We start from the raw sequence: 12874 nt of genomic DNA on the forward strand, positions 1-12874 counted from the left end.
CATAAGTGCACGTAAACGAGGTCACCTGGTCATTAGTTTAAAATAAAAGATATAGAAGCACATGAAGTGCGTTCATAGAAGAAAAGTGAAATAAAAAGGCTTTTTGTTTTGATCTGAGTTCGCGCTATCCACCTTTATTTTGAAAAGCAGTCTTGCTTAGCCTTGCAAGATGACTTGGTGGCCTCATTTTCGTGCACTCGTCGGCCATTATGAGAACGGTGTATATAACTGATGAACACGATTTCCATCTAGGTGTACCGTCCACCGCCCAATAACATCTCACTGTCAGTCTGTTGTTCATACATCGATGAACTACCCACCTCGGACTCATCTGAGTTATTTGGCATGGATCAGAATGCAGACACCGCTTACCTCACGGCACAGGCAGGTAGTCTTATCACTGATCTCTTGGCAGGACAACCAAAAATCACTGGACATGCTGGGTAAGATGTTGGGGAAAAGGCTTTGGAGTTCAAGGAGTTGAGATATTCAGTCTTTATTGTAGTCAGAGAAGCCATTATAAATATACCACGATTAATAGACCTTATTCTTGGTGTGACAATGTTTTCCCAATTCAGCGTTACAAACTTCTGGGGGAATGAAGAGCTATTGTTTTGAAACTCGTCGGAATATCATCGTTATTCCTGTCGTATTCTTTGGGATACTCATGAATTTTTCGAAGAGTAAAAACAAAAGAAAATGAATCCCCTGGAGATTCGTCACGCTGAATTGGGAAAATATTAGATACATTCCTATAATTCCCTTAAGGCTTGGAATGACAAATCACTTTGGCCCTGACCAAAGTTCTTGAAATGGGTGTATACTAGATATACAATGGTTTTACTGTGCACACACGATAACCGGGACTACTTGAAGAAAGTTAACCAATCACGGCAAAGAGTGAACACAAAGAAATCAAACACAAGTCAAACTTGAACCAATCAGGAGCAAGATATCTGAGGGGGGAAATTTTAGATGATGATGACGATAATAATAATAATAATAATAATAATAATAATAAATATTTATTTATACTCACTAAATATGATAGCACACAAGTGCTAGTTTGAGCGAGCTAAAGAATAAAAATTCAAAAGCTATAAATAACTATATTATACAAGAGACAAGTGGGATATTCCATGTTATACCACGAGAAAGCATTATATAACTATGTTATCCATAATTGTTTTGTTATTAATAGATCAAGAAAGACCAATGATGACATCGTTCTCGATTTATCCAAAGACATTCGCTCTCGATTACCCATGCGAGTAACCATTATCAAGAAGGATTTCTCGTTCCATGCTGGTTCAAAGAAAAGCTCCAGTAGTTCAGATCAGCAGCAACTGCTCAAGAAATGGAAGGAAGAGAGTACCAGAGTGAAGAGTAGTCAGTCCACATTGCTTGTCATCTTGGAGCAAGAGGTGCAGAGGTTTGATCGTTTGTTGGATGTCATTCATACATCGCTAGATGCGCTGTGCTTGGCTATTAAAGGACGAATCATCATGACCAGCGCGCTGGAACAAGCTTTTAATGCGCTGCTCAATAACGCCGTTCCTACGCAATGGAAGGTAAATTTACAATATTTAGAATTTCTTTTTCTTACCTTTCGGTTCTCTTCTCTCTTTCCTTTCCTTTTTACCTTTCAATTTCTCCTATTTCCTCCTCTCACTTCCTATCCTCTCCTCTCCTTTCCTTTCCTTCTTTTCTTGCTTCTTCTTTTGTTTGGGTATATAATAGAAGGAGTATCAAAGTGTGTATTTGATTTTTTTCTCAGAACGCAGCGTATGAATCCTGCAAATCACTCGGAGCTTGGGTCGACAATCTCGCTAAACGAGTGGAGTTCTTTGGTCGTTGGCTTGACCTCGTTAGACAAGAACTTGATCCCAAGAAGCGAGCCACCTCACCGGATGACGATACCATGGGATACATGCATCCCAGAGCTTATTGGTTGCCTGCTTTTTTCTTTCCACAAGGTCAGTAAAATATTTGCCTCGAGAATCTCTGTTCCTAGAGAGATTGAGTAAATCTGAAATAGTACAGGACTGTAAATCAGATAGAACATTTGCTCAGCGATTGAAAATCCTGCACCTGCGCTTTTCCATCCTTCCAGATGAGGAAAATCTCAATCTCGTACCCAGACCCTTTATTCTTTACTGCGCATGCTCGACGAAATAAATAGTAAGGCTCTGGGTACGAGATTGCTCATGTTCAAAAATACGTTGCTACGCACGCGCAAAGCCTGCGCGCTAAGGTAGATAGAATCTTTGTTTTTCAATGGTCAAGTTAAGCACGGGTATAGCGCTTTTCTCAATTAGACTTGCTTGAGGTTAGGTTAGAGGTTAATTATAAACAGAAACAATATCTCAAACCTTTCTCTTCGCTATGTAATACTAGCCAATACTTAGTTTCTGTACTTTATTTGCAGGATTTTTGACCGCTGTTCTTCAAACCCACGCGCGAACCCGCGGGATACCCGTGGACTCGTTGTCATTTGATTACAAAGTGCACAAAGAACGCTGGACTGCAGAGGAAGAGGTTCATAGTGAGGGTGATATTGACTTCCGGAAAGTAGCATTTCAGGTATACTGTTCAAACAAACCAACCTAACTAATTCAAACGGGTTAGAGCTGTGTTCTTAGGTCATACATGCATGGTTTGTATAGCGGCTGTCAGAGGCGCCTTCACGTGTACTGCTGTACTTGTGGTCGTGATTATGGGATTAGCGATAAATTCAGTTTTTCTAACTCAGTTTTTAAATAGCCTAATTTGATATATCTATTTATAATACACTCAACAAAATTACTCGATTCTGATTGGACAAGAGGAGTACAATTAAATCCCAAATTGTACTCTTGTAGAGTCCCCATTAAGCTGCTCAATTTTTGTTGAGTGTATTAGAAACAAAAAGTCAAATACTCGTGATGTTTTGAAAGTTCTCAAATTGAACTCGCCTAAAAGCTCGTCCAATTTTGAAAACTTTGAAAACTTTACTCGTATACCTATAAGTTCCTAACTGTTATAGAGATCGTGCGATTTCTTATACAAAACCATTTGATTATCTTGATTCGTGATGTCATAGGGTAAATGTGACTAAACATTTTTTAACTGAATTTCGTAAACAAATAAAAAAATCTGTAAAGCGCGCATTGTTGGTGAGCGGTCAAGCATTGGTTTTTAACCAATCTAAAAGCGACCGACGTGATGTTATATTAGGGGTGCTTACCATTTAAACCAATCCATCGGATTGGAAATTCATATTTTAAAGAAAAGAGCAGGAAACTTTGACTTTCGAAAAATGGTACACGCGTCTACCGAAAGAACCGAAAAGAGCGGGAAATGTGAATTACCTCAATCAGAAGACCGAGTTTTCCACGAAGTTACTGATTGGAATGACACATATCATTTGTTTTCCTAACCGATAATTCCGTGTAAATGCTAAGCACCCCTGTAATCTGTTGATTTTCCAGGGCCCTCCCCCTGAAGATGGCGTAACAATATTTGGACTGTACTTGGATGGTGCATCATGGGATTCAACCCGTGGCTACTTGTGTGAGACACAGACCATTCAGCAACGTGTTCCTTTGCCGGTGCTGCAATTTATTCCATATCAGGTAGGTGTCTTCCGTTTTCGTGGTTACGAATTGCCGCAGCATTGAATTGACGGCATTGAATTGAATTGACGCAAAAATCAACTCCTTAATTCCAATTCGATCACGGAATGAGGGCCACAGGTTTGTTAGCCACTGGCTATTAAGTGCTACCCTCGTGGGGAAAAAAAGGACGTTATTATTTCTTATTGTATTCGTGCTATCGTATCATTATCATCATGTGTTATCATCATGCATCACCATAATGTATCCTCATCATCATGTATCATCACATGTATCCTCATTATCGTCATGTATCACCACCATCATGTATCCTCCTCCTCCTCATCATGTATCTTTATCATCATCATTTATCATCATTATCATCATGTTTCATCATCATCATCAAGTATTAACATCAGTATTATCATTCATCATCATCTTTTTTTTTCCTTTTGAAACTAGAACGTCGAAGACAAACCCAACCAGGACGAGAAGCAAGAAGAAGAAGACTTCGAAATTTACGACTGTCCCGTATACAGAACCTCTCTCCGCGCCAGTTCCCTCACGTCCATCGGACACACGACGAATTTTATAACGTCGGTCAGCCTTCCGTCATTGAAGCCAGCGGATCATTGGATCACACGTGGCGTGGCTCTTCTATGCCAGCTTGATGAGTAGTAGAAAATTTATAGAACTCTTTCTTTATTTTTTTATTTATATGTTTAAAAAACAATGAGAATTCACAAGAGAGTCAAAGGACGAAAACAGGGTGGCCACGAGTCTTTCTCTATCAAATACCGCCAACATGGCCGCGATGACGTAAAGAATTCCCATGATTCATTGCACTTTTGGTAAGACTTTTCTAAGGAGTGATTTGAAAATTAATATTTTTGATGAACGTGCGTATTTTACCACAAAATTGAATTTTAATTCTTGTCTTTTAATGAAGAAATGAAAAAACGGTTAGTTTTCATCTGGTCGGCGGGGAAACACAACTTGTCATTCAACTCTCTCAAAACGTGCTAGACTATTCAGTGACGGAAGCGCCGTGTTCAAAACATCACAGCTTTTTATTCAAGCCCTTCTAAACCCGACGCGTTGACATTAATATAAAGTGACGTGTAAAATGAACTTGGATGACGGCTGATATAGCCTTGAAAGACTTAACCATCAAAATTGGGCTTTAAAAAAAAAACAGACTCGGTTAACTTATTTATTGGCGATTGCAGTTGAGCTAGATTCGCTTTTGTAAAAGGTTATATAATATTTATTGGATATGTGAATAGTTGGGTTTTAATATTTCATATTTTTGTTCATGTGTTTTTACACAGAACTTATATTTTCATATCTGGTTTTTATATTGAGAAATTAAATATGAAATTAAAAATTTGATTCTGTATTTGAGGACTGAATTAGAAAAATTAGACTTTGCCTTGGATTAAAGAAAAAGACAGAAAAAGTGGAGAAAAGTGAAAATGTTTTCTTTATTAAAAAACTTGGCATCGTAAATTTGTTTTTCAAAGGAACAGGAACAATATAGAAAGAAACTGTACATTTATTCACCGGCGAATTGATATATTCATCTTTTTTTTTTTTTTTTCATCGTTAATTCGCTATCCAATATTAGAGTCCAATTTTCCTCTATTCTTTGCGCTGCTTTTAACATTCAAGAGCTTTATTCCTCACCATTAAGAAAAAGAACAAATCGATGACACATTAGTGATGAAGCTAATGTGAATCCATCTCCACAAACCGATACTAACTTAATGAACGATTCATTTCCGATTTCTAAATCGTATACTCTATAGATCCTAACGACTTAAATACCTGCTAGCGACAGTTTGACCTTAACGCTAAAAAAATAATGTGTTTGCCAAGATAATATTCGAGTCAAGACTATGTTAATATTTGCGGCGAAAATCTTCATTAGAGAACCGCTTTGTTTTTGATTTCCATTTATTCCAATGAGCTAATCAATTAATTCCTTACATTTAGTTTTATCGCTCGTTGCAATATGAATATGGACGAGAACTAGCCAAATAATGGGAACTTCGCCAGCTGGGAAGACTCGTATTTTGGAATCATATAGCGAAAACAATTTATCGAGGACTAAGCTAGGAAGTTATTTGTCGCGCTCTGAGCTACGTTTAAGGTTTTTTCTTAGCCATCCATTTTCTAGAAAGCCATTATTTAAGAAGACACTAGGATTAGAGTGTCGAGTGTACTAAGTTAAAAAGTAAAAACCTTGGAGGAAATTGTTAAATGGTCGCCTCACTTGTTTCCCTTTTGTTCAAAGCTTATTAAACTCTCTTTTGTCCTACAAACATCTGTCGAGCTTTCATTACATTCGGAGCTTAAGGAGTGAAAGAAAAAACGTTTAGGCGTTTAGCCTTTCCTTTACAATTCCAAGCGACAGAAAAACGGCAACCGGCCAATTCAACAGGGCGGGAAAGACGACACTTCTCTCTTGGTATTTTCATGAGGTAAGTGAGCTTAGATGTTGTTTAACACCTTTAAGAGCACGTTATGTACACAGACATACCTAAAGGTGACTAAAAAATAGCTTCAAGACTAGAGTTTCCTGTGAAAAGTCTCACCTTCGTGGAAAAAAATATATATTTTTCTCACATAAAATTTCGTACACAAAATTTACGTACACAAGACGAAGTATTTTACACCACAGATGAAAAAATAATTGTTCTTGAAAAAAGGCAAATTTACTTTTATAATTCATAACAGCTAAATGAATCGTTCAAATCGTATTTTTTAATCATTTTGAAGGCACATCTAGATTCCCCGTTTTCCATAAAATTGAATCAAAATCTGTGTTTTCCACTGTTCCCAATTGTTTAACCTAAATTTCATTTCTTATGAATCTTTTTATCATGAAATAACCAAATTTTAAAAATTTCTCAGTACAAAGATTACTTATTTTTTCATCTATAAAAAACCTGAAATGCTCTCTCTTTCCTACAATTCAAAGAATCCATCTTTTTTGGAATAAATAGCTTGATGTTACATTAAATGTTCGAAACGATTTGAAATAATAGCAAGATTGATATTGATCGCCTCAAATCATATTGCTCACTGAATTTTCTTATCTCTTAAATAATTTAATTTGACCAAATAATTCCATTAATTTCTACGCGTTTTCTTGCTTATCTGTGGAAGAAAGTTGGTTATTTTGTTACTTTTGAATCATTTAGTCTTAACCTGTTCTTTCGTATAAATATGTTCAGTTGGAATTGGATTTGAAATTTTCGAAATATAAATCGGAGAATCAAGATAAAGTTGATTCAAGAAAGGTGTTTTTCACAGCGCGAATGTCTGTAATTACTATAAAAACGAATAACACGTTCACGACAAGGGGTAAAAATAGAAGAAAAAATGTCCCGAGTTGATTGGCTTGTGCTTTCAAACTCGTACAGTATGTGACGACCTCTTGGGGTCCGTCTATACAACCATATGGTCAGGATCATTCAAGATTCAACGGAGAAAAAAGAAAAGGGGGGAAAAACGATAAACAAGCGAAGTAAGAACCTCAAATGTTTTGAGGCGTTTTGTAAACGCGGGGCGAGAATAACAGCTCTTAAGCCTAAAGAAAAAACAGTATTTAAGTTTCAAGTGTTGGCGTGCAAATGATATTTTTTAATGTGTTTTTATAACCACACAGGATAAGTTAAGCCCTCCAGAAAATATTCATGAGTTTCTAGAGGATATTTCTCTTCCCACACCTGCGATAAATCACTAGAGAAAAATATTTTCCTTTCCATGGAAGTCTAATTTATCGTCAATTTTATACCACACCTAGACATTGCATCAAGACACTATCGTTGTACTAGAAGCTTATGATTTGATTCCTCTGTGAAGCAACATGGACAAGGCCATGTACACCCAACCAAGCCGTGTCTGTTCAGTCTGTGGAGACCGTTCCTCTGGCTTTCACTATGGCGTACAAAGCTGCGAAGGCTGTAAAAGTTTCTTCAAAAGAACAGTTCAGAAGCAACTTCAGTATGCTTGCGTGGAAAACAAATCATGTCAGATTGACAAAAATAACCGGATAAGATGCCAGTATTGCAGATTTCAGAAATGTCTTTCATTGGGGATGTTAAAAGAAGGTACATTTTTGAATTTTGTTTGAAATCTTATCACAGGAAACATTCTGTCTTTTTATGTCATATCTTGGATATTAGACCTTTGGGAAGCGAATGATACTGTGGTCGCTAATCGGAGTATCTTACAACATTAAAAGATCGTAAAATCCATTTTCTATGATTCTAACTTGGAACACTTTGTAACACCAAAGAGCTAACAGTTCGAGGTCGGGAATGTTACTGAAGAAGATACTGGAAAAAATACCTCGAATATCTGTAACATGTTGTCTTAAATTTCAGTGACATTTGGTTGATATTGGAGTCGCTACCATCATCAACGCGTTTACAAAACCTTACCCTTTAAACTTTAAGTTTGTGGAAAAATCTAGATTTCATTTAATACAAATTTTGTTAATTACGTTCGACGATGTTAAATTTAATGTTAGATAAGGAATTCAATAAATGCTTTTTTAGGGAATTGAAATGAAGGCACGCAAGAAATGTCTCTGGAAATCCTTTAATGCATGCGTTAAAAATAAGTGTTTTTTTTTTTCGCTCTTAAAGAAGTGTGTTTTAACGATTTCAAACTCAACAATATTTTTTCTAATCGCAAACGGAACGAAAATCTCACTTTCATTGATTCATTTCTAAGCTTTATTTAGAATAACATCTTTAACATCATGATACGTTATGCGATTATTTTTGGAGGATGTTATAGACTTTGAAGGATGGCGCACAATTACTTAACATGAAAGATCGGTTCGCAAATCATTCGCACTGAAATTTAATTGGAATTGCGGTGTCGGCCAGATAAAGAAAGAGGTTCGAAATCATCGCAGTCAGTTAGCAGGGAAATTTTAAGAAATTAAGGAAGTATCGGGACTGGTTAGGGCCGTGCGTGGAAATTCTTGACGTCTTGAGCCATTAATTGGGGTGCATTGTGGTCTAGTTTTAAAAAGTGACAAAGAACTAGAAGTGTTGACGATTCGAGTGTACTCACTGTTATGTGTGTATAGACGCGTACTAACAATATTTTCCCCCAAGGGAATGATACATTCTCTGAAATAACTAACCCAAATGTAATCATAAAAGGGACGGCGTTAGTGATAAAGGGTTATTTTTATGTCCATCAGCCGTTCGAGAAGATCGAGCCCCTGGAGGTCGACCAAGGATCAAGTCCTTGATTGGTTTGAAAGAAAATGCTGACACGTTTGTGTCATCGGAGCTAATTCTTCAACTGATTCAAGCAAGACCTGATGCAGTTCCAAAGAGAAGGTAAAGATGATCTATAGAACTGCATTGATGCGGGCTCACAATATAGTACTAAACTACACTAGAATCACTCTAATGAAAGACGAAAGCAGGGGAATGTATAAGCCTTTCTGAGGTTGAGAAAAGACTGGGTCGAGTTGACATTGCAGTGCATTTTGGGGCTGTTTCAACGGACGAAATAGCTGACCGCCATCTTGGAAATTTCTCCTAAGACAGCCCCAAAATGCACTGCAATGTCAACTCGACCCAGTTTTTTCTCAACCTCGTAACAGCTAATAGAAGTGACAAGAATAAAGAAACTTGGCCTGCTGGAAAGTGATTGAAATTCAGAACGAAATTCTGAGTAAGTTCTGATCATCTTGCCTTTATTGAGAAAGGAGAAGAACTGAGGAGACAAAAAGCAAGAACTAAATAGAATTAAATAGAAAGAAATAGGGGAAAAAGAGGGGGGGAAAAGAATACTGAGGAACAAGAAAGAGACAAAGGGATAAGAATTACGGAAAGGAGAGAAAGGAATTAAGTATAGTTCAAAAATTCCGTTCTTTTTTAATCTTTTAAAAACGTCAACATCCACTCAGAGTCAATAAATTCATTTCATTTTTTCTGTCGTTCAGACCCGAATACCTTGAAGTTGGTCTTAACGACTTTTGTCCACTGAACCCGGTTGAAGCAATCATGGAACTAGCTCTGCAAGAAGTCGACCTCATCATAAAATGGGCCATGCGAGTACCTGGATTCTGTGACGTTGACCATGAGGACCAAATCAACCTTCTTTCTAATGGTACAGTAGAATCGTTTTTATATTTTTATTTAGGCTCCACTATTTGAGGTAATTTTTAGATGGAATGGAACCCAATTGATAGGGGCATGCTCCCTCCTTTTACATCGAGGGGGGACTGGTTCGAAACGTCAGTACAAACTTTTTTATACGGTTCCAAGCTTTTTTACAAGGTGTTTTTTCAAGTTTCCTTCTTATTCACTTGTTTGTTCAACACAACAAATGTAGTCCTAAGTATTTAACCACTAGTCATTAAAGTGCACATGATGGTGACGTCAGGTAAGGTATTTGAGTGTTTTTGTTGTAACTAGTAATACTAACTGCTGGCCATTTTGAAAATAAAATTTTTAAATAGCTTTCACTTAAACCATGAGTAAAATAATGATGCTTTTTAAATACTTTATCTATGAACCAGTTCAAGTTCAATTTTGTATATTTAATTAAGCCTTCATAGACGTCACACTTATTAGCATATTGGAAGTATAAACCTTCATAACTTAGAGACGCATCACTCAAATCAAGAAATATTTTGCCATTCAACTATTTACTTCATGTAGAATCAGTATTGAAAGTATTGTCGAAGGGTTCATGTGCACTTTAAATATCAGTTTTCCCATTTAGAGAAGTATACGATGATTGTTGAATTTCGAAAATGGTGAAGAACGAAGTGCGCATTCTTGAAAATTCGTTTTCTTCGGAGAAGCACCAATGTTCGGAGCTTGTTCGTGTTTTGCGAGCATGCGCAGTACTATTTTCAGCGGATTTCGAGAAACGTCGGTATTTTGGGCTATGATGACTGGCATTCTTTTTTTGAAAAAAAAAAGATTGTAAAACTCCATTCATTTTCCCCCAGGAATACTGGAGCTGCTTATTCTTCGTGTTTGTCAAAGGTCCACTCCTCACCAGGGCTCAATTATGGTAGCAAAAGATGTCCTCCTCAGCCCAGAGACCACATATAATATAGTACTTGAACAATGGGCTGCGCAGTTGTCTTGCTTTGGGTACAAGCTCCAGAGTTTACAGCTCGACATGGCAGAGTTTGCCTGTGTTAATGCAATCATGCTGTTCGAACAAGGTAAAGGTACATTCAATTCTTGTTATTTCGATTCCAGCTTCTTGTAGGTTTTACTGGGATATAGTTGGATGCGCAACCGTAGAACGAACACAGGGGCCTGGAGACGAGATGGTATTCTGCGCATGGCAGCCTGCGCATGCGTTTTCCTGGTGAATAATTTACGAGGGGCGCTGATTAAGAGCAATACAGACTCTTTAAACTTTTACTGCATTTCATCGCGCGCCTTTGATTTAAGTTTTTTCCCTTCTTCTTCAATATAGTCGCCATACCGCTTGCTTTAACTTCCAAAGACAAAACTAAACATTGTCAATTTGCGCTTCAAAGCGTTGACTAGTCAAATTATGGTCATGCTGCAGTAAGTGTTCAAGGAAGACTATTGTTTCACCTTTTCGCTAATGTTCCGGTGTTTGTTTTTATTGAACAGAATTGAGTTGTGGTCTTAGAAACAGAGAACTAGTAGAGTTCGTCCTCAACCGAACACTAGACGCACTTCGAGACTACATCAAGTCATCATATCCCGAGAAACCAAGTCGCTTTGCCCATATTCTTTTAAAACTACCAACTCTTCGTGACGTGGCATCCAAGATGGCTGCCGACTGTCTGTTTGTACAATCATTACTTCATTTAGCTGTACCACAACTCGTAGCAAGAATGATGGATGTACATCGTGAACGGCGGTAATACGAAGTCTAGCCGAATGAACACGAACGTTCGTCGGTTCGAGCCGATTGCTTTCGAGTTTTTAACTAGGTGACGGAAACGCCCTCATTATCCCAGCCCCGACAGAGATGTCAATTATCGAGATGTCGAATTATCGAAACGGAATCAATCTTCTCGTCTGTGGACTGTAGCCATTAGTATTTCCAATGAACGAAGCATCGCCGACGTACGCTTAACGACGAGCCTCCGAATTAGCTCCAACTTTCATCAGAAGTTGTTACTGAATTTCTGTACCTAATGCCTTTATGAACGCAAGAGATCAAAGAGAACTAGGGAACAGAACAAGGGAACGGTGCAATCATTGCTCCAGTTTTCGAGCGTGGCGACCGCTTGGATTGTTGCAGGACATGTCGCACTTGAATTGAAAAGCGAACTGATACATTTATTTGAATGAATTGAAAAAAATAATTCTGCTTTCTCTTCACTGACTTTTCTGTCTTTTCTACAGAAGAGATAACTAGCTAAAAACTAGTGTGAGCTGCGTCGGTGTTTCTAATGAAACAGTAATGATGAAATAGTAAATTATACACCGTGAAAAGATGAAAAAACTTACTGACGTTTCGGATGCTAGTCCTTCGTCGGAGTAAAAGACGAGAATATAGATTAGTGACATCACGCCTTCGTTATCCTGCGTTATCGTGCGTGACGTGCCGAGAGCGAGACGAAGGACTAGCGTTCATCTTTTCACGGTGTATAATTTACCCTTTTATCATTACTGTCTTTTCTACAAGTTCATAAATAAAGAATTACACGACAACAAAAAATCATGCAAAAGGTGTTCAAATTTTATGGACTAATGATCTTTGCTTGACCCCTTACATGCATAAATAAAATAACCGATTTAAATAACCAGCTACAGTTCGTTTGTTTGTTTGTTTGTTTATTTATTTATTTGTTTATTTATTTATTTGTTTGTTTATTTGTTTGTTTATTTATTTGTTTATTTGTTTATTTATTTATTTATTCTTGTTTATTTTTATCATGTTATTATTGTGACGCTTGTTCCTTAATAGTTGTAGATATCAATGAAAGGAACTCTCCCTTACATTTCACGGTATTGATCTAAACTAAACTTAATATTAAACAAAACATTTTTGGCGCAGTTGGTAGTGGGCTCCCTGTGTATTACCCAATATTTTTGCGTGGATACAACTATTTCCCATGTCAGAAATATCCGGGGGTAGTTTTACCAGAGAATGAGTGAATAGACATTCATTTGTATCATCGTTTCTCCCCCTGATCTCAGTAGCTGTTTACTCGTAGTTTCAAATCTATGTGAGGTCAGCTAAAATAGTAACTAACTTATCTAATTTTGATGACATACACTATTCAACAGTTTGAC

General features: G+C 37.3%; 2 protein-coding genes across 3 annotated transcripts in view; both read left to right on the top strand.

Annotated features, from left to right (window-relative positions):
* LOC116289104 (dynein axonemal heavy chain 6) overlaps positions 1-4998 on the top strand; it is a 48837-nt gene extending 43839 nt beyond the window's left edge. The window contains exons 54-59 of the mRNA XM_089038749.1: positions 253-443; positions 1202-1571; positions 1778-1976; positions 2429-2583; positions 3471-3614; positions 4056-4998. Of these exons, the coding sequence (XP_088894875.1) occupies positions 253-443; positions 1202-1571; positions 1778-1976; positions 2429-2583; positions 3471-3614; positions 4056-4271 (1275 nt within the window). The 3' untranslated portion in view covers positions 4272-4998. The remainder of the gene's footprint in view (positions 1-252; positions 444-1201; positions 1572-1777; positions 1977-2428; positions 2584-3470; positions 3615-4055) is intronic.
* A 565-nt stretch (positions 4999-5563) lies between these two features.
* LOC116289106 (retinoic acid receptor RXR-alpha-B) lies at positions 5564-12384 on the top strand. 2 transcript variants are annotated; one of them, XM_031695994.2, is made up of 6 exons: positions 5564-6076; positions 7405-7711; positions 8821-8962; positions 9574-9740; positions 10591-10812; positions 11237-12384. In XM_031695994.2, the coding sequence occupies exons 2-6, from the start codon at positions 7468-7470 to the stop codon at positions 11491-11493; spliced, it is 1032 nt and encodes a 343-aa protein (XP_031551854.1). In that variant the 5' UTR covers positions 5564-6076; positions 7405-7467; the 3' UTR covers positions 11494-12384. The 2 variants fall into 2 exon arrangements, with proteins under 2 accessions (XP_031551854.1, XP_088894876.1); XM_089038750.1 differs by lacking the exon at positions 5564-6076 and having other exon boundaries at positions 6823-7711.
* The last annotated feature ends 490 nt before the right edge of the window (positions 12385-12874 follow it).

This window comes from Actinia tenebrosa, unplaced genomic scaffold (genome assembly GCF_029948245.1).
Source record: "Actinia tenebrosa isolate PJP-AT-01 unplaced genomic scaffold, QUT_ActTen_1.0 PGA_scaffold6__47_contigs__length_16458017, whole genome shotgun sequence".
In the NCBI taxonomy this organism is placed as follows: Eukaryota; Metazoa; Cnidaria; class Anthozoa; order Actiniaria; family Actiniidae; genus Actinia; species Actinia tenebrosa.

Coding starts and splice junctions, on each gene's coding strand:
- LOC116289106 (XM_031695994.2), top strand. CDS start 7,468: ATGGACAAGGCCATGTACACCCAACCAAGCCGTGTCTGTTCAGTCTGT. Junction 7,712..8,820: donor ATTGGGGATGTTAAAAGAAG/GTACATTTTTGA, acceptor TATGTCCATCAG/CCGTTCGAGAAGATCGAGCC. Junction 10,813..11,236: donor AATCATGCTGTTCGAACAAG/GTAAAGGTACAT, acceptor TTTATTGAACAG/AATTGAGTTGTGGTCTTAGA.